Below are 21341 nucleotides of genomic sequence, written 5' to 3'. Positions count from 1 at the left end.
CAATCCTGTCCTGGTCAATTCTTTCCAGCTCTTTCCAGTTGTTATTCATCCTTTTCATATCTGCTTCTGTTTCCCGACGTAATGTGTTCTTTGGCCTTCCTCTTTTCCTCTTCCTCTCGGGATTCCATGGTAGAGCTTGTCTCGTGATGCAGTTTGATGATTTGCGTAATGCGTGTCTTATCAATTTCCATCGTCTTTCCCTAATTTCCTGTTCATCTGGAAGCTGGTTTGTTCTCTCCTACAGAAGGCTGCTGCTGACGGTATCCGGCCAATGGATTTTGAGTATATGTTGCGTAGACAACTATTTATAAATACTTGTACCTTCTTGATGATGGTTGTGGAAGTTCTTCAAGTTTCAGCTCCATATCGTAGAACTGTCTTGACGTTCGTATTGAAGATTGTGACTTTGATATTGGTTGAAAGTTGTTTTGAGTTCCATATTTTCTTAAATTGTAGGAATGCGGTCATTGCTTTGCCAACATATATTAGTTGAACGAATTTCTTAAAGAGAGCAAAAACAAAGATGGGTGCAGAATAATACCAATGAAAAATTGTTTGTTTCAGATCAATAAATAAAGTTTGAAGGGGAAAATTCCACAGCACTGAACTGGTGATTGAAACTCATACAGTCAACAAACATTTGATGTTTATGTAACGAAGTAACTGAAAACAGATTAGTGGTAATAAAGATATAAATTGAAATCAGTCAGTTATAAATTAAAGAAAAATGACAATGATATAATCAGACTTCAGAAAGGGTTGATATAATGAACGAATTTCAGTCTCATGACTCAATGTTTCGAAGTGGTAAATCTCTAAACAATTGGTTACGTCTCATTGTAGGGACTGTAATATTCAATTTTCAACGTTAGCTGTTTAATTTTCTTTATATGCTTCTCACACATTTAGTGTATGACTGACTGATATATTGTTATCGTATTCAACAGAATTGTCTGTACATGGGATGAAGATTTCTTGTTAGTCATAATCTGTAATTGAGTTCAAGGAGACATTGTGATCCAGAACCACTCACAACTTTTAGTTCAATGTTGTTCCACACTTTTCATCCTTCTATCTCATCCATTCTTTGTAAACAATGATATTGTTATACTATTACTCTTCCTTTCTATGACTAATTCTGTTAATTCTCCTTCTCACTAAGTTGATGCCCTGGTATTGCTGGTGTTCGTAAGAGTCCGCCTCCTTTCTTTCGAAACGTTTTTGTTTGACTAGTGCTTACAGTTTCTGCTAGGAAATTTCTACTCACTATCCTCACTCGGTGGGGAATGTTGTTTAAGAAAGTGAGAGGATGAAAAGAGGAAGTTCGGTGCTTAGACTGGATTATTGGATACAGAATGTAAGAACCCTGATTCTAAACCAGTTTCGTACATGGGCTCAATGATGCCTAGGGAACAAATGGTGTGAACCTGCTTTTGGTCACCGGCTACTACGGGGCAGCATCTCCAAACGTTACACTACCTTGTGGAATAGACTTGATTACTGGACAATGGATAGTAATCGTCTAAAAATAACACCCGCTCCGGTTTCGGTTCTCTGGCAGTACCCTAGCCCACGTGGAAATTCTATTTTGTGTAGCCTATTCTGATTTTGGTGCTCATTTGTTCCAAATTTTTTGGGAGCTAAGTAGATGTATATTTAAAGAACATTTAAAGGCGTCAGAACTAATGTCAACACATCATTAAGTCACTGACTGATTAATTTATTCAGGTCTGGAGACGCAAACTTCCTAATCTGGTTAGAAATCCTGGATAATGCAACCCAAAGCTGTGTTGCTTAGCATAAATGTGATTATAAATAGTGATTTGTATACAATATATTATTCTATAGTCATTGGCACTCTTTCTTAATGAAATTTTATTCATTTGACACATAAACATTGATACAATGGGGTACCGAAATTTGTTAACACTGAACAATTTTTATGTGTGGGCTGGGATACTTCCCGGGTGCTCAAACAGAAGGTGAATTTTTTAGAGTACCACTCCTCGAGCCTTTGACCCAGAGGTCCGATCCACAGGGTAGTAGAGTAACGTTCGGTGATAAGGTCTCATGATAGCCAGTGACCAAAAATGGGTTCATACCCCATTTGTTTACCAAGGATTTGCGAGCCTATTTACACATTGATTTGGAATCAAGGTTATCCAACTCTCACCAAACCGGTTTAAGCACCCGACATTTGTTTTTCATCCTCTCAATTTCGTAAACAACAGTAATGCCACGAGAAGGAAGTGAGTACAACTTCTCTGAAATTAATTAATTTGAATTCTTTAGAATAATATAGTTTTGTTTATATTTTTTAGCTGGATCAATAATGTATCGTTCTATAAATCATATCAATGATCATTCTATAACAACTAATTGTCATACTTCTAAGGTTGCAAACAGCGATTCACCAACTCCACATAAATCTGATTTTTATCCAACTGTAAATATTCGTGCTAAAACATCAGCTACAATGAAATTATCACCGCCTATTGGTAAAATGAAACAAAATAATAAATCATTACAAAATATGAATACAATTAATCTAACATCACAATTACATAATAAACTATTTAATCAAGCTCTTAATCAAATGAACTTTTTTACTCGTTTGACAAGTAAGTAAAACTGACAAAAAAAATGATCAGATAACTTCGTTTATTTGATGAACTCTATTTGTTATAACTTATGGTAACTGCATATTATCATGTGATGAAGCCATTAATCAGAATCCCTATTTCTATGTTTTCTTATCCCTGATTTGACCAATTACATGTCCAACTAGTACCAGTAACCTTGATTCAATTGATAATTCCTTATTGGTTCATGACCTTGCAACTTCTCTCTCTACTCTGCTCCTTAAGTCCAGAAGTCAGTAATCAACCTCCACTATACGAATATTATATTTCAACCATATGTAGTTTATGTATTAGATATATGCGACCACATCATATTATAAAGTGAAAAGCAACAATAATACTATGATCAAGTCAAAATGTGGTTGTGAGTAGGGTAGACTGTAAGTAACAAAATGTCAACAGATTAAGGATAGTAAGTCGTATAACAGTAGTTAATAGGTCAAACGAAAACCTATTACTAAAGGTATATATATATATATATATATATATCAAACCCATGATTTTCGGTCCATGCATGAATGCTTAACCTCTAGACCAATGAGTCGAGATCCAATGGTGGTAGTGTCCAGTGCTTCCAGGTTCTCAGTGGTGACCTCATAGTTGGCTGTGCAAGTATAAGGCTTTAAATAGTTGTACATGTGGTTGATAAGTCACTTTTAAAAAATCTAATCAGGGGTTTGTTTATATTTCACTCAGCTTATTACCTGATATCAGTTCGTTCTTGATTTATTTATGGCCACGCTTATGTTTTCCGTCAATTCTTGTACCTCTAACCTTTTTGTCGATAAGAAATTTGATAACTTGAATATATTAAAGAGAGTAAAAACGAAGATTGGTGCAGACTAATATGAATTCATTTTGTTTCGTCAGGTTCTCATCAGTTGCATACATTCTATAATATTTTAAAGTCAACGTTATTACAGATAATGACATACTTATACATAAGAGGGTGATTAAATATAAATATATGTATCATGATGTAGCCAAGATTTCAAGAGTTAATAAGGTCATAACAATTTTGTTTCGAATAAATAAAGTTTGGGAGGGAAAGTCCCATAACATTGAAATAGTTATTAGAAGTCATGGAGTTAACAGACATTGAATGATTATGTAATTAAGCAACTGAAAATAGATTCATGATAATAAAGAAAGATATGAATTGAAATCAGTCAGTTATGAATTAGAGAAAATGACAATGATGTAATTTAAACTTCAGAAAGAGTTAAAATAATGGATGACGTAACAAATAAAAGGGGGGGGGTTAATGTTATCAGGATAAAGAAAGATTTATTACTGTCGTTTGATTGCTATTGCTTCGACAAATTTCAAAAAGTTGGAGTTTGATTGTTTGTTAATCACATTGAAGGACTTCAGCGTAACGACTTCATGCCCTGTGTCAAGGAGATGTCTTGCGATGGCACTGCTGAATGCTTTTAGTCCATTTGATCTTAAACTTTTGGGAATATGTTATTTGAGTCGAACTTAGGCTCTCCTTTCTGTTCTCTACCATTGTAACTGCTTTGGCAGATACATGTAAATTTGTATACACAGTTGGTGATAACATGAAAGGATACCAATCGAATTTAGATTGTGTTAAAGAACATGTTGTTTTGAACAGGACAATTAGTTTAGCTACAGGATAATTTTTTATGAATGCAGTTTTTAGTCTCATATTAATTGACCCTGTGATATCATTACCTTTGAATTGAAGTTGAATAGAAATAGGCTTTGGTTGAATATTGGTTCAACATTTTCATAAAAGGTCTGCAATGATATATTTATCCTTAAATTAGTTCTTATTTATTATATATTTTTCAATCGAATTCTTCTTTTAGATAAATCCACTTTACAATTTATGAGAGTAATTGTATAGTTTTAATAATGATCTGTTTTTCTTCATTTTAGACGCTATAAAACGTACTGTATTCGGTATATTTTTACAGTTTTTCCCATCAGCTCAAGGTAAATAATTTCAATAAATGTGATTAGTTGGTGTTTTGTAAGGTTTTTTATTGGTTGAGATCATGAACCGATTAATGTTAGACCACAATTGAAAACCTGGAAGCATTGGACGGCCGTTTCATCCTATTGTGGGACTCCTCAGCAGTGCGCATCCACGATCCCGCTCACTACTGATTAGCTTCATGAGGGAATTTTCGGAGTTCTAGTGAGAAGCTGTGACCAGTGGAGCTAATCCGTGTCGGGTAGAAAAAAGTATCTACCTCAGTACAATAGAAGATGGTCGCGCAATTTCGTGGATTGGTTGAGGTTAGACATTAACATCGTTGGATGCCGGCTCAGTGGTCTAGTAGGTTAAGCGTTCGCGCGCGAGACTGAAGGCCATGGGTTCGAATCCCGCCGGCGGGATCGTGGATGCACACTGCTGAGTCGTCCGGTAATAGGACGAAATTGCCGTCCAGTGCTTCCAGGTTTTCACTGGTGGTCTAACATCAATCGGTTCATGATTTCAATCAATAACTTAACAATCTCCACAACCCTATACTGATGTTTTCTTTAGACAAAACACGTTTATTTATTTGAAATATAGTTGGTATTTTAAATATGAGTGAACTGGGTATTTTTACATAAGCGGAATAATACTTCTTACCTTATACAGTTTCAGTTATGTACAAAAGTGGTCAGAGTAACTCATTCATCAGAAAGAACATTTGTTTACTTCTGTCTGGAAAGTATCCGATCATCTGTTCATCTGTGGGTGTATAAGGGATTCTAGCTCAGATTTGTTTCAGTTATTTCGGCAATTATTTATATGCAGGTTGGGAAACTGCTTAGATACACAGACCAAAGCAAATGGTTTTTTTTAGAGGAACATTACTCACCATTCGACCTCAAGGTCTAATCTGTTGGGCGGTGGAGCGACATCAGGAAGCGCAATGTCGTGGTATTCAGTGACCAAAGTAGGTTAGTAAGCTATTCTTTGAGCTTGAGTCCTCTAGCCCATGTACATCGTTGTGCTTGGAATCAAGACTTCCCAACTTCTCTTGGTGGACCTTCTGTATCCATCAAGCTGGTTTAAGGTTCAGAATTTCTCTTTCCATCCTCTCAACCTCATAAAATCTATCCTTGCCACTTTAAGTTAGTGATTAGGAATTCCATAGCAGGGACGCGTGATCATGTGAGACTATTTCGAGTAAAATGGTACTTTCAAGTATACCGGGGTATCCAGTGTGGCTATGATACTTATAATTGCCTAATTTTTGTATAAAGACTACAATAACTACATCGGTGCTCAATTATCATAGTGTATTATGGTCTCCTACAATCCTTCAGTTAATAAATTAGTAAACAGAGTTTTCTGTTGACTACCGCCAGTCATCTTACATTGAGTAGAAGTTTATTCACGTACCTGTAATTCGAAATGCTTATATAATTTATGGATTTCCAAACCAAAGTGTACGTGCTACGGAGTTTTTAAACATTTCACCTAATTTATGAAAACCAAACCCCGACCGTTGCTGCTACCTTGACGTGGTGGTCAGGTATACCTATCGTAATGAACTAATCGAGCTATACTGGCTGGAACAATCGTTCCTCAAGGTCCTACCGTGCCAAGCAGGTCAGTTGAAGAACGTTGAGACTAATAGCAGCAAGCCTAAGGTCCGAAGGCGCAGTCGTACTGCTGACTGTACAGAGATGTAATGGCAGTAAGTTGTTTCCTTCAGGCAATCAGTCGACCCTAAAAATGCACATCTCACTTTATCCTACGGTTATCCGTCTCCGGCGGTAAGGTCTCAACAAGTGCGGAGCTGACACAAACATTTCTAACAAAAAAATCGTATGTGACCGACCCTTGGCAGTTGTTCGTTGGGCACTGCGGTCACTAAGACCACCTTTAATCCAATTTCCTTTTCAGGTACCTCCAAAATAACCGTTCCATAGTGTGGGCAACCTGGAAGTGATAACTGCCCTCATATCTCTAACAACACTTCAAATTACTGACTTGATGAAAGCCAAATGCTTTAACTACTAAGTCATCAATGTATGTAATTTTGATCATTAGTCTAAATAAAATGTTGGGGATTATTTTTTCCTCATCATGCGTAACATATTGATAGCAATAATAAAAATGGTAATAATTCATTCTTATAATTGTTAAATACCATACTTTCTTAGGTATAATGTAAAATCAAACTTCTATTTTGAGGTCTAAATTAAACATGTGATTATTGTAGTGTGTCTGTATGTGCACTGTATACTTATAGTGTAATGTAATTGAATTAAGAACTACTATAAAGAAACAATAATAGACATTTTTAAAAATCTACTTTAAGTTCAATGTTACAATGGGTGTATACATTAATCATTTCTTTTCTAATTGTCTTTTTCATTTTGTTATTGTCCATTAATAAACTTCTCATTGAAATTTCTGTGTTCCTAATTAATTGTTTATATAGGGTGTTATAGTGTTGCATGTGGTACTATTGTCTGTTATTGATTGATCCATTTCACACCTTCATTTATAATAATAATAATAATAATAATAATAATAATAATAATAATAATAATAATAATAATAATAATTTTCTTTTGGATCAGATGAGATTAGTTTTTTAGTGCTAGATCATTAATAAGTAGTAAAATGATTTCAATTTACAATCAATTTTTAAACAACACTAGAACAAAAAAGTCAACTCATTTAGAAATGTATACTAACATAAATAATGTATAAGAGAATATGAGAGAACAGATTAGTAAAGTCCTACGAGCGGGGTCATAGATGCACACTGCAGAGGAGTCCTACAATAGGACGAAACGGTTTTCCAGTTCTTGGAAATATTTAATGGTGGTCTAACATCAATCGGTTTATGATCTCAATCAAAGCCCCCAAATGCCCTGGTACGGCCGAGAGTGAGGAGAATCCGCTCTCCCTTTCGAAATTCTCTCACATGGCCACGCGTATATAGCCTCTGCCAGAGAAGTCCAACTCACTGCCTTCTCGTGGCGGGGGTGTTGTTTACAAAATTGAGAGGACGAAAAGCAAACATCCGGCACTTTAACCGGATTGGTGGACATGGAGAGTCCACCTAGGGGAGTTGGAAAACCCTGATTCCAAACCAATGGTACACATGGTCTCCAGTATCCTGAATGAATAAATGGCGTATGGATCAATCATTGGTCACCGGTTACCATAGGACTGCATCTCCTTACGTTGCTCCACTGCCTCGTGGATCAGACCTTCATATCGAAGGCTACGGGTGTGGCCTCCTAAGAAAACCATCTGCTTCGGTTTGGGCACCCGGGCAGTATCACAGCCCTCACACATATCGAATGAGATTTGTGTGGCACATATGTATTTGGTGCCTCCTTGTACCAATATCTATGTTTTAAAATAAAAAAAAGTCAATCAAAAGATTAGTAAAGAGATTGTTTTTGTATTAATAAGATGAACTTTGAAGTTATATTATGGTGGTACGCACTACAGAGTGTAATCCCTATGACTACTCACTGTAAAGCTTTTTTCAATATATTCCCCTTCATTTTAGTTAACATCATCATACATTTGTGTGGAAGTTTGTAACACATTTTTCACTTCTTAATAAAGTGGCTTAACTGTTTCTTTCCCCTGAATATTATACTTTCCTAATCTTAACATAGGTTACTCTAGGTAGTTTCATTGATAATGGTAAGCAGTAAGTGGAAGACATCAATAATATAACTTTTACAACTTGTGATAAAATAAATATCGGTAATTAGTTAAAATATGTAATCCGTGGCTTGTTTGGCTTTAAAGACCATATATTTTTTTAAAGTCATAACTTCTCATTATGAATGGCTTTCTATGTTTAATAATTCTTCAACTTACATCAGTTCGTCATGAATCTAATCTCTTAGTTAATTACTTGTGCTTATTTGTAAACTCTTTTCTATTTTCACTCTCCTACTTTTATTTCGTTGAACTCTAAATAACCAATAGAATAGTGTTGTGGTTTATAAAGGTGATTAAATCTCGTACCTTGGAATCAGTGGATCGAAGATTGAAGCCACCCACTCCGCCTACTTCGGTTTAATCATCTAGCTCGTATAATTAGGTCTCATTAAGAATATGGCTAAATGTCGTATGCCTAAACATCTACTCAGTAAACTATTAATGTAGAAATAACCATCTGTTTAGTGTTTTGAAGGTGAATAAAAGAGCATGAATCTTATTCATGTGTAAATCGATTATTACCTAATTTCATTTTGTGTTTTATCGTTCCTCTTTATGGTGCATGAAAATGTATTTATTCCATAGAACTTTAAATGAAATCTGTTGTGCATATGTTTGCGAGAATTATAAAATGGCATAGTTCACTTGAAAAAAAAGTCTCAGACTCTGTGTAAATAAGTCAACAGTTTTGTTTAAGCCCTTGCTCCCATAGACAATAGATTTAATTAGTTGAAAAGTTTCAATAATTTATCATTGATTTAATAATAAATGAAAACCTATTTTAATATACTATCGTTGATAACACAGATCCACATATACTTAGCTGTTCACTTGGTAGATGGACGATGTTTGATAATTCGTTTTTTGGCAATCAAGCTGAAAACAGTTTCTGTCTATTCGAATGATTGAGAATTTTATTACTAGCTTCAAAAATGTCTTGATACCATTTAAAGTGTAAACTTGGTATATTTGATCTATGGTTAACAATAGAATTTAAGATGGTACTTTTCGGGTGGATACATTTGCATTCCAACTCTGATGTTTATGAGTGTTGAATCCAGAGTTGATGTTCACTCCGGTACTCGAACCCAATACTGTTCGTTTCAAATGTCATTGTGTACTCCACTTAGCCACTGAGTCCTAATAATCACCTGCTTGTTGAATGAGGTAAAGTTTAAATTCACTTGATATTGTTTTACTTATATCTTCCTATTGTTATTTAAGATTGTAATTGATCAGTCTCATTGTTTATTTTTTTAGATACTACCAATCTGATTCTACATGATATTATTCCAACATTAGAAAATTTCCATACAATTAATTATTTATTCAATCCAATTGGTTTTTCTAATCCATTATGTAAAGATTCTATGATGTATTTAACAATGAATCAAATTGAAGGTTTATGGTCTTTACGTAAATGTCTTATATTATTAGATTTACAATATACTTCTATAAATTCTCATTCATTTACATCATTGAATTCAATCAATCCAATGAAAATCAAAGAATGTTCATATGCTATTCATCAATTGAATTTAACATGCATAACAAATTCACATTATTTACAATTTGAACAATCATATTCTCAATGGTCATTATATGAATTAGATAAAAGTATTGGACATTTATATATTGCATATTATATTATGCAACATAATAAAACTTTAATACAATCATCATCATCATCATCATCATCCTCATCATTATCATCACCATCATCATCATATTGTATTGAATGTAAATCATTCACATATTTATCATTATATGATATTAATTGTTGTTGTGAATCGTTTAATTGGAATTGGAAAAAATTGAATATATTTCTTTGGAATAATACTATTGATAACTATAAGGTAAATGATTTTGTTTAATGATTGTATTCTATATTGAACTTTTGTATGGTGGTCCAATTTTAACGATTAGATTGATTAATATTTTAGTTAAAATTTGGGAGTTGGATGTAATCCCATCTGACTGTTCACAATCACTGATTGTCCCAATATATAAGAAAGGATCAAAATCATCTTTTGATAACCATAGAGGGATTAGTTTGACTAATATAGCATCTAAATTACTAACCTCAATAATTATCGGGTGCCTAATAAAGACACGTGAATTGAAAACACGAGAAAATCAGGCTGACTTCAGACCTACCTGGTTGTGGCTGCATCGACCACATATTCACCATTCGTCAGGTTCTAGAATACAGGCATACTTCTCGGTGTCTAACAATGGTGGTCTTTCTTGACTTAAAAGCAGCAGTTGACTCCGTAGACCGCGACATTCTGTGGCAGTGCCTGTCATTGAAAGGCGTACCTCAGAAGTACATAAAATAACTTGTGAAGGCTCTTTACTCGAACACTACCAGTCGAGGTAGAGCTTGTGGCGAACTGTCATCTGATTTTGCAACCACAAATGGTGTCCGTCAAGACTCCACTTTTTCCATTTTTGTTTAACTTTATCATAGACCTACTGATGGAAATATTTATTTATTTATTTATTTTAACACATAGATATCGGTACAAGGAGGCACCAAATACATATGTGCCACACAAATCTCATTCGATATGTGTGAGGGCTGTGATACTGCCCGGGTGCCCAAACCGAAGCAGATGGTTTTCATAGGGGGCCACACCCGTAGCCTTCGACCTGAAGGTCTGATCCACAAAGCAGTGGAGCATCGTAAGAAGATGCAGTCCCTTGGTAGACGGTGACCAAAGCTCGTTTGGTTTTTAACAACTTACGTCACCTATGACGAAGGCGAGATATCCGTCCATTAATTAAGGGACGAGTATAATGCGCAGCAGTTCGTTCTGTTCTACTTTACGGCTGCGAAACGTGGTCATTAAGAGTTGAAGATACTTGTAAGCTACTAGTATTTGACCACAGATGTCTTGGAAATATTGCTTGTGTCTTCTGGGATCACCGAATATGTGATAGTGAGGTTAGACGCAGAATATTAGGGAATGATGGTCAATCGGTTGATGAGGTTGTGAATCATCATCAACTGAGATGGTTGGGGCCACGTGTTACGTATGCCTGAACACCGATTACCACGACGTGTAATGCTGACTAGTGTTGAGGATGGTTGGAATAAAGTTAAGAGTGGCCAAACCAAAACATGGCATCAGTGCTTGAAGTCACTAACTCCTAATCTTAGCCATGTTGGTAGATGCAGACTACTTAATTGGGGTCCTCTTGACTATCATAACCAATGTTTGGAGGCTGTGTGTGACATGGCTCAGAATCAAACACAATGGCATAGGTGTATACACTCGTTGTCCTCCCTTAAACTGTGAGATTGAAATAACTTTATACCGTTCTTTCTACAAACTGGTTATTTCTTCCTGTATTATATCCTTATGCTCAATCTTTCTTTTATATATTACCACTATTGAGTTAGCTACTTCTATGAATTTGTTGTCCATCTTGTTGTGCTAACGAGGTATGGCAACTTTGACCGATGTATATATGTTCCTGGTCCTACGTTGTGGTTGACTGACTTTTGTTAAATAAAAGCGTGTATCCTTCATACTTATATTCCCTGTGATTTTGTTTATAAATTATTTATCTAAATTAATATTTATATTCTTGAGGTGAATATCGATCTAGTCACAAGTTTGAATCCATTCTACATACTTCAGTTCAAGTAGTTGAATAGCATTAATAATTCGTTTAAACATAGCTGCTGGCTTAACATCTTTGTTAGGATTGCCTATCATGACTATCTAACCGACTTATACTGCTTGGATCACGCGTTCCCTTGGGTCGTACAATATGAGGCAGTTTGGTTGTATGGTGGTAATAATAAACGCGGCAACTTAAGGTTTGAGGGCGAGGTCGTGCTGTTGATTTTAATGGGCTTTGACAGTGGGTCGACTACAATACTAACCAACTTTCCTTTTTGGTTACCCCGTGAAGAAGTATCCTTACACTGTGTGAGCAACTGCGAAGTAACGACTGTCCACTCACAATAAAAATACTCGCGATCATTTTGTTCACAATCAGTAACTCTTGTATAAAATGTTTACTCAAAATTTTATTTGCCAAATGAGTTGAAAAAGATGTAGTCAGGATTTGAATATGATAAAAAGCTTCGTATGGTGGAGAATCAGGGGATGTGTTTTACAAAATGGCTTGACAACTTAAAGAAGAAACAAGAAATTTAAAACCATGTAATCAATCATTTGATCTAATATTATGTTTCATTCAGTTAGGCGAAACATCTTGTTCTGTACGACGTGTACAGCAGGATTTGTACAGATTTATATTCTAAGCCAAGCTTGATAGAATAAAATATCACTGTATTATGGAATTGTGTTGGGGAATTAGTGACTAACTAACGGATCACTACTAATCCAATACAGCTATCTTTGATTCTATGGCTCCATGTCAGATTCCTCTAGCTCATGTACGCGACTCGTTTGAAACTAGAATTCTCCAGCTCTCCTAGGTAGACTCTCGTATGCACTTATTAGATTTAATTACCCAACATTATTTTTCATCCTGATGTTTGTGGAAATGCCGTCGCCTTATGAACGGAGTGAATAAGACAATTCTGAAATAAAGTGGTTGATTCACGAATTTATTAGAGCACTTTAAGAGTGAACGAAGATATCCCTCAACCGCTGCCGTACTGGGATATTTGAAAGGACATAGTCGTCTAGTGTCCTCCTCCAGTATCCTGTAGGAACAAATGGTGTATGAACCGATTGTTGGTGACCGGCTACTATAGTACTGCATCTCCTAACGTTACTCCACTACCTTGTGGATTAGGCCTCTAGGTTAAAGACTCGGGGAGTGGCCCTCTAAAAAACAACCACCTGTCTCGGTTCGGGTGTCCAAACAGTAGCTGAGCCCTCACACATATCAAATGAGATTTGTGTGACGCATATGTATTTGGTACCTCCTTGTACCAATATCTATGTGTTAAAATAAATAAATAAATAAACAGTTGATTTTTAACAAAAGAATTCGCCAAATTGAACCAATGTTACAGACAAAAAATTGCACTGAATTAATTAGTACAAATGAAAGTGCACTGAAAGGTAATTTAATGAAAATCACTCTAAACAACTATTTGATCTTACAATCGATTTCTATCTAATATGTTTTATTTATGGATTAAACATCCCTAACGCATACTTAACTTACTAATAACTGTGAGTCATTGGTTCAGTAGTTCAACTTTTTTAGTTACTAGGTCACGGGTTCGAACCTCGCCACAGTCTAGCTCAATTAATATTAGTAGCCCTCACACTTACATTATGGTTCGAAGTCAGGTATATAATTCGTATCTGGTTGATGAGTCAGTTAAAAGAAACTGATTTTATTGACTTGTTATGTTTACCTACAGTGTCCTATTGAATAACAGTCTAAATGTTTGGATAAATAACCTAATCACAAAAGTTTTAAACTTAATAAACGTGGTCAGAGATTACGTTACTTTATGACATATCGTATTGGGGTAAAATAATATTCGGTGGTCATTAAGTATCGAATTTTTTATATTCTGCTGTCCCATTCATTCACTATCCATTTTCTTAACGTTTTAACTGACCCATATATGGAGATGAAGTGGACAAGGATTTGTTAGGAAGCTTTATTGTCGAAAGTCAATTGACAATGTTTATAGCTTATGGATTCCCAGATTGACAGAGACATGTAAGCAGTGGTTTTACCTTGGTAAATATCCTCTTACTCTTAATAGGTCATCCACTCTTAAATTGTATTATGACGCTTTGAGACTTGTTTAGCTTGGCTTATCACATCACCAGTTCCATCAAGATTGCAGGTATACCTTGCTGACGAGTGCCTAATAGCATGAAACCTAGGTTCAGGTTTTCCAGTCGACTACCTCCAACTACCATCTTATCTCAACATCGTGCACGCAATATCGAGTAATATATAGAAAGTGAAGTAATATAAACATTGGGACAATATCATAAATACTAGTAAAGAAGCGAAATGGCTGAGTGGGTAGGTCAACTAATTGATATAAATTTGAAATTTACGTCATGAGTGAATGTCAGTTAAGTTTTCAGATTTGAAATTGCACCAAAAGGAGATTATGTAATAGGCAAACATTAAACCTTCTTCCTGTGTAGAAAGGTCAGGTCAAAAGCATTCAGTGTCACTAGCCGCTGCAAAGCAGAGTATAAAGTGGCTTTCGGTGCTTCTTAACTAATTTGAATAGCATTGTGTTATCCACCATATGTAATCATTTTGTTGTTTATAGCTAACCAGTTTAAAGCGGTTACTCTGTGGTTAAGGGATTCGATTTTAATCCGCTAAGTTAAACTACATCTCACCTACTTCGGTTTGGAAGAATGGGTAATATCATCAGCCTTTACATTTACAGTATGACTTAAAGTGAAATATACAAATATGCCCGTGGTAGATGAGATAATAAAAAGTGTACTAATGACCTTTTTATGAATGTATCTTCTAAATTAATTATAATCACATACTTGTTGTTGATGTTATAGTCCTATACATGATTGTGCATTGCTTCATTATTTAGTTGTACTTATTATTTTTTGTGTAAAGCGTCTATCGATACGTCTTTGTAGTTAATAGTTATTTTGTTAAACTCTACTGTTCTACGCAATACTACACGTCTTATAGCATCTGAGGCCATCAGATTAACTGACTGATGTGCTGTATTAAATTAGTAACCCACTTCATGTACTCAATTTTCATATTTTAGTTAACATATTATTGATGAATCAAGAATATTGTTTGATTTCCTCCAAAACAGTGTTGTACATTTCAATATATGATGTTTCTAGTTTAATGAAGTTTAAATAAATTATCTTAGAAAATAGGGTAAGTTTGACATTAGATGATGGAATTATTATTTAAGTATAATTGAATTAAGTGATTCGATATTGTTTGTAGTTTTTCAATCACTTATCATTACAAATGATAAGTGCCATGGTACGGCCGAGAGTGTGGAGAGTCAGCTCTCCCGCTCGAAATTCTCTGAAGTAGCCACGCGTATACAGCCACTGTCAGGGAAGTACTACTCACTGTCTTCTCATGGCGGGGGTGTTGTTTACGAAATTGACAACACGAAAAGCGAATGTCCGGCTCTTTAATTTAACCAGGTTGGTGGATATGAAGGATCCACCTAGTGGAGTTGGAAAACCTTCATTCCTAACCAATGGTGTACATGGGCTCCAGGATCCTAAGCAAGCAAATGATGTATGAGCAAACTATTGGGGACCGGCTACCATAGTACTGCATCTCCTAACATTTCTCCACTGCCTCGTGTATTAGAACTTTAGGTCAAGGGCTCGGGACGTGGCCCGCTGAGAAAACCACTTGTTTCGATTTGGGCACTCGGACAGTATCCTAGCCCTCATACAAATCAAATGAGATTGTGTGGAGCATATCTATTTGGTGCCTCCTTATACCAAAGTTTATGTGTTTAAATAAATAATCATTACAATTTGAACACTTCGCTTTGTAAGTTAATACATATGAAGAATTTTAATTTTACTGAAATCATTAAACAATTTCCATAACTCTACTGACAATTTTCCTTGTTTTTGTTTCTATTTATTTTCACTTTTATAGTGTTTCAAATTGCCATCATTTTTATTATCAACTAAATATTCTGAATTATCAACATCATCATTTAAATCTCCTGTTATTCCTGATCTAATCGATTCAACAGATAACAATATAAATGAAAAAATGTTCATTGAAAATTATCCTCATTCAGCTGATATGATTATTCAAAGTCGAAATAGTAAATCATCTAAAAGTTTAAAATCATCATCATCATCATCATCATCATCATCATCATCATCATCATCATCATCATCATCATCATCATCATCATCATCATCATCATCATCATCATCATCATCATCATCATCATCATCATCCACATCATCAATTAAATCGCATAAAATTAATCGTCCACATTCACATAATGAAGGATTAGTTGTACCAGCTGCTTTAGGTGGATCACATAGATCAACAGCATATATGCGTCTTAATAATCGTGTACGTATTATTGAACGTAATGTTTCTGTCAGTATGAGGTATGTTAATTTTTGTAATATTGTTGTTTTGTCTTTGTTTTTTTTTGTTGTTGAATATATTTATTCATCAAAAATGTGATTATATCTCCATTAGACTGTCGTATCTTAGTTGATTAAGCTAATCAGTTTGTATGCATTAAATTTGTTGGTTCAAATTCTATTCCATCTGGTTGAAGTCAGTCAATGAAACCATGTATTAAAGTCATGGGCTTAAATGAATTACATCGAATTCTTCGATTAGTCAGTTAGTGATAATCTGTATTTATTTAAGTTGTGACACTTTATACTCATATTATTGACCCGCTTACGTAAACAAACCAAACAACGGAATAAACTGTACTGAAGAATGATGAGCTATAAATTTGTAAGACAGTAAAGACTGAATCCATTTGTATGTCATATCTAGGATTTTTTGCCGTTGATTTTCTTTCAATCTGCTCCTATATTAGTCAGCTAATAAATGAAAGTAAATTCGCCTTATCAGTCAGTTTACCATTTCTTTCTTGTTAGAAGTAGACAGAGAATGTAATTTTATCATTCATCATATTTTTCAACTTTATATGAAGAGAAAACCAGTGGAACACATAGTAGTTTACAGAAACTATTCAATGGTTTCAGATGTCGTAAACATTCCAATCGATCTAAGACAATGTTACCACTTAGAATTTTCTATCTTTAATTGTGAAAATCTTGAAAATTAGCGTTTCTTTTTCAAATTGTTCTGAGATGATGAATATTTTAGCTTGGTTAGTACATGTCTGAGTTTCGATTCCCTTATTTGTCATTTATTGCCTAGAAGTTTAGTTGTTTTCCTTATTATAGAGCTAATTAGAAACACTACTTACTTACTGTTTGTGGAGAGGAGCATAGGCCACCCACCCGCTGTGCTGTACTTAAGGATCTCGATTTTTCCCTTGTATGTGTGGCGGCTTACTGATGCAGAGGCTGCTGCTACACTAACTGTCTACACCTGGATTTGTTAGTATGTATAGGATTGAAGAACTAGGTCATCTGTGAAGTCCAAATCATCTAGTTGTATCCAATCTGTCCATTGTATTCCGTGCTTCCCCTCAGATATGAAGGTCACCATAATTCCAATTACTAGTTTATCTATTCACATCTCACTTATAACAAAATCATTTATAAATTCTTATCTTTTAAGTATACTACTTGGTTGATGATAATTGAACAAGGTTTACTTTACCTTACTTATCTGGACGTAAATAACATCCATTTCTGTTTCACTATTCAATGAAATATTTCATTAATCAATTTGACTACAATTCAATATCCAATATGTCATACGATTTCATTATTCAACTCGATATACGCATGTAGACAATAACATGATAAAATATGAAAATAAAAAGCTATTTGGTTATTATGTTAATTATTTATTATTTATTTGTTTAAACACATAAACGTTGATATAAGGAGGCACCAAATTCGCATGGGTCACACAAAACATTCGGTTTGTATGAGGGCTGAACTACTGTTCGGACACCTGAACCGAGACAAGTGGTTGTTTTTTAGGGGGGCCACTCCCTGAGCCTTTAACCTAGAGGCCTAATCTACAAGGCAGTTGAGTAACGTTAGGAGATGCAGTACCACGGTAGTAGGTGACCAACAATTGGTTCATATACCATTTGTTCCTACAGGATACTGGAGCCAGCCCATGTGAACCATTAGTTTGGAATGAGGGTTTTCCAACTCCCCTAGGTATACTGACCATGTCCGCCAACCCGGTTATAAAAAGAGCCGGACATTCGCTTTTCGTGTTGTCAATTTTGTAAACAACACCCTGATCATGAGAATGGAGTGAGTATGAATTCTCTGATAGTGGTCGTATACGCGTGACCATGTGAGAGTATTTCGATAGAAGGAACGGACTCTCCCCACCCTCGGTCGTACCAGAGCATTTGGGTGCATCTACGTTATTAACAATAGTTGATGTCTAATAGTGATTTTCAAGAAAAGCAAAGGTCGTACGGAACTATGAATTTGGGATTAATTTTTTCGCGATTACGTTTACAAGGAAGAATATCTGGATTTTTTTTATTCATGGAGCTTTCATCCTTCTTCTGAACGACATCGTCAACACAAACCTCATTCAATTCAGTGAACAAAACGTCATCAAAATACTTTTAATGTTTTTTTAACTATAAATTACTCTGTTGTTTAATTTATTTTTGAAATAAGGATTAAATGGTTGCAAGACTAATGATGTATCCTGTTAAAGAATCCTTAAATAGAAATAAACTATCAGTTCATTCTATCATTATTCTAGATCCGATTGTATTTTAAGGCATAAAAATATGAAATTCTTTTAATCAGTTCTATGTCTTATTTCTAGGTGTGTTCATTAGTATTATTTTCACAGTAATGAATTCATTGTATTTTTTGTTATTATTTAGTTTTCAGTCAATTGTCAAATATATCAATGTATAATACTTTTAAGTAGTTCATGTATGATTTTGTAAAATAATTATCATTTAGAATAGTAATAGCATCAGTATAACATGTTTTAGTCAGTCAGGATTTGAATGTGACCAACTTGGTCTCGTAAGGGCTGATGTCACTTCCCGGCTGCCCACACCGTGGAAGGGTATTTCTTGAGAAACCTGAACAGGAAATTGGATTAGAGTCGGTCTTAACGACCTGGGAGCGTGATCGAAGAGCTCAAGGGACAATTGCTTAAGACCGGTTGCTCATGGCCTTTTTGTGGGACGTTTTTAACTTGTTAGCTCCGTTCTTCAAAAGGCCTTACCGCCGGAGACGGAAATCCGTGAGGTAAGGTGAGGTGTGACGATTTAAGGAGGTCAAACTTTCCTAACCCTGTCCTTCCTTGTGAGAAGGCAGCATCGCTGCAGATGCTGGTTGCCCGAAGGAAACACCTTACTGCTGTCACATCCCTCTACATTCAGCAGTACGACTTCGCCCTTGTGTTGCTGCTTTTAGCCTTACCGTTCTCCAATCGACCTGCCTGGCATGTTAGAACCTACAGGAACATATGTTCCAGACAATATAGCTCGATCGGTCCATCACGATAGGCAAGCTTGACCACCACGTCATGGTAGTAGCAACGGTCGGGGTATAACATGTATAACGTATGTGATGTACTTGCCAGATTTATGTTTATCCCATAGATTGAATGTATAAACAGACAAAGGAATGAATGAATATTATTCTAATGATATTCCATTTTAAACAAAGATGGATAGTGGCTAGCAGTGAAATTTAGTTTGACATGCGTTTCGTTCTATTTGGGATTCGTGAGCTGAATGTGTAGTGAACAGAGAACACTAGTGGAAACGATCGAATGTATTTGGCACTAAATTACAGAGCATCTCAATAAAATCTAAGAACCATATAGTAAATCGTTAGTTAGCAAAATATCAACCCATCATATCAAACTTGACTGTTCCTGTTGCTAACATCAATCCATTGTCTCAGATTTCATTGTTCATGCGTTTTCATACAAATTGCGTTCCCTTCCCGTTCTTCCCTCATCGACCCTCTACTGAAACACATTTTATGCCTGACCACCGTTATATACTACTTGTGTGGACATAAATAACCCACACCACAGATGTATCTGCATCTCAGAGTTGATGTTCACAATGGCACCCGAACCCCGTACTGATAGCTTCAAATGCCATCGCGTTATCCACTTAGCTACTGAGTCCTGATAGTTGTTTGCTTGTGCAATGGGGTGAAGTTTAAACTCAATTGGTATCGTTTGTTTGAATCTTCCCATTGATTTTTAGGACTAAAATTGATCAGTTTCTTATTGGCATATATGTGCATCCTGTGCGTATTGCCTCGATATTTCCTTAATTCACAAGCATGAAAAGTAAAGATGGATAGTGACTAGCAGTGGAATCCAGGACATGCATTGCGCGGTAAAGTAGATGATGCCATAACATCTGAAGCTAATGGTACTGGGTTTGAGTCCCGAACTGAAAATCAACTCCGGGATTCAGGTACATGCATCTGACGAGTCCCAAGTGGGACGAAAAGCGCGTTCTGGATTCTACTGCTACTCATCATCCATCTCTGCTTATAATGTCTGCGATTGAAGGCGATATCGAGGTGATCCGCACAGATCGTACATACGCCAACAAGAGATTGATCAATTGCACTCCTAAACATCAATGAGAAGTTTCAAACAACCATTGCAAGATGAATCATACAAGTGATTTTTTTATTTATCAAATAAATGTAATCATGATTAGCTTCGGTAAAATCCTTGTAAATAAAACTGGTGATTTATATACTTCAACAAAATGATGATTGTGTACATACTGCAATAGCTATGAGTTCAATTACTTAGTTAATGTATATGCTAACGGTTAATGACCTACATGAAATTCTGTCATCCTTAAGCTCAATATCTTGGATTATTCCATGTTACAAACTCATGTGATTAATATACATGAAATAACAATGATGATACTCTATCATAAATCGCCCGTATATAATTAAACTATTTAAGGTACTACATTGTATAATAGGTGTGCGATATATTTAATATATGTGTCATATATGAAGAATGGTAAAATATATCACACCAATTGATAAGTTAAAGAGAAACTGAAAATTAGAACACTAAATAAATATCATGTGTTAAGTACATTTCATATTAAAATTCCCTTAAAGGATAGATTCAAAATTTTGACATTTTAAATCTTCTTCCTCCTTTTTAACTACTAAATGCCTGTTTCTCATTAATATCAAATGTTTAAACATTGAACACATCCAACTTTTCTATGGGTCAAACCTAAACACATTTCGAGCTTATAATGATCACCCATTACTTTTACACACCATTGATTTTCAACAGAAAATTTCCTTATAAAGATAATCATTCGTCCATCAACTTAAAGTCTGGGAAAGATATTATTTTATTTTTTTAAATTTTAACGCATAGATATTGGTACAAGGAGGCACCAAATACATATGCGCCACACAAAT

At 35.2% G+C, this 21341-nt stretch overlaps 1 protein-coding gene across 1 annotated transcript in view; it reads left to right on the top strand.

Annotated features, from left to right (window-relative positions):
• The window catches only part of MS3_00010016 (uncharacterized protein), a gene marked incomplete at both ends in the record, with an annotated part of 45139 nt that overhangs the window by 9090 nt on the left and 14708 nt on the right, over window positions 1–21341 (top strand). The window contains 4 exons of the mRNA XM_051218345.1: window positions 2322–2621; window positions 4548–4604; window positions 9571–10166; window positions 15895–16367. Of these exons, the coding sequence (XP_051072935.1) occupies window positions 2322–2621; window positions 4548–4604; window positions 9571–10166; window positions 15895–16367 (1426 nt within the window). The remainder of the gene's footprint in view (window positions 1–2321; window positions 2622–4547; window positions 4605–9570; window positions 10167–15894; window positions 16368–21341) is intronic.

Source organism: Schistosoma haematobium, chromosome 1 (genome assembly GCF_000699445.3).
Source record: "Schistosoma haematobium chromosome 1, whole genome shotgun sequence".
Lineage (NCBI taxonomy): Eukaryota > Metazoa > Platyhelminthes > Trematoda > Strigeidida > Schistosomatidae > Schistosoma > Schistosoma haematobium.
Note: the sequence above shows the minus strand (reverse complement) of the source record. Positions and strands in the feature narration are given on the sequence as shown.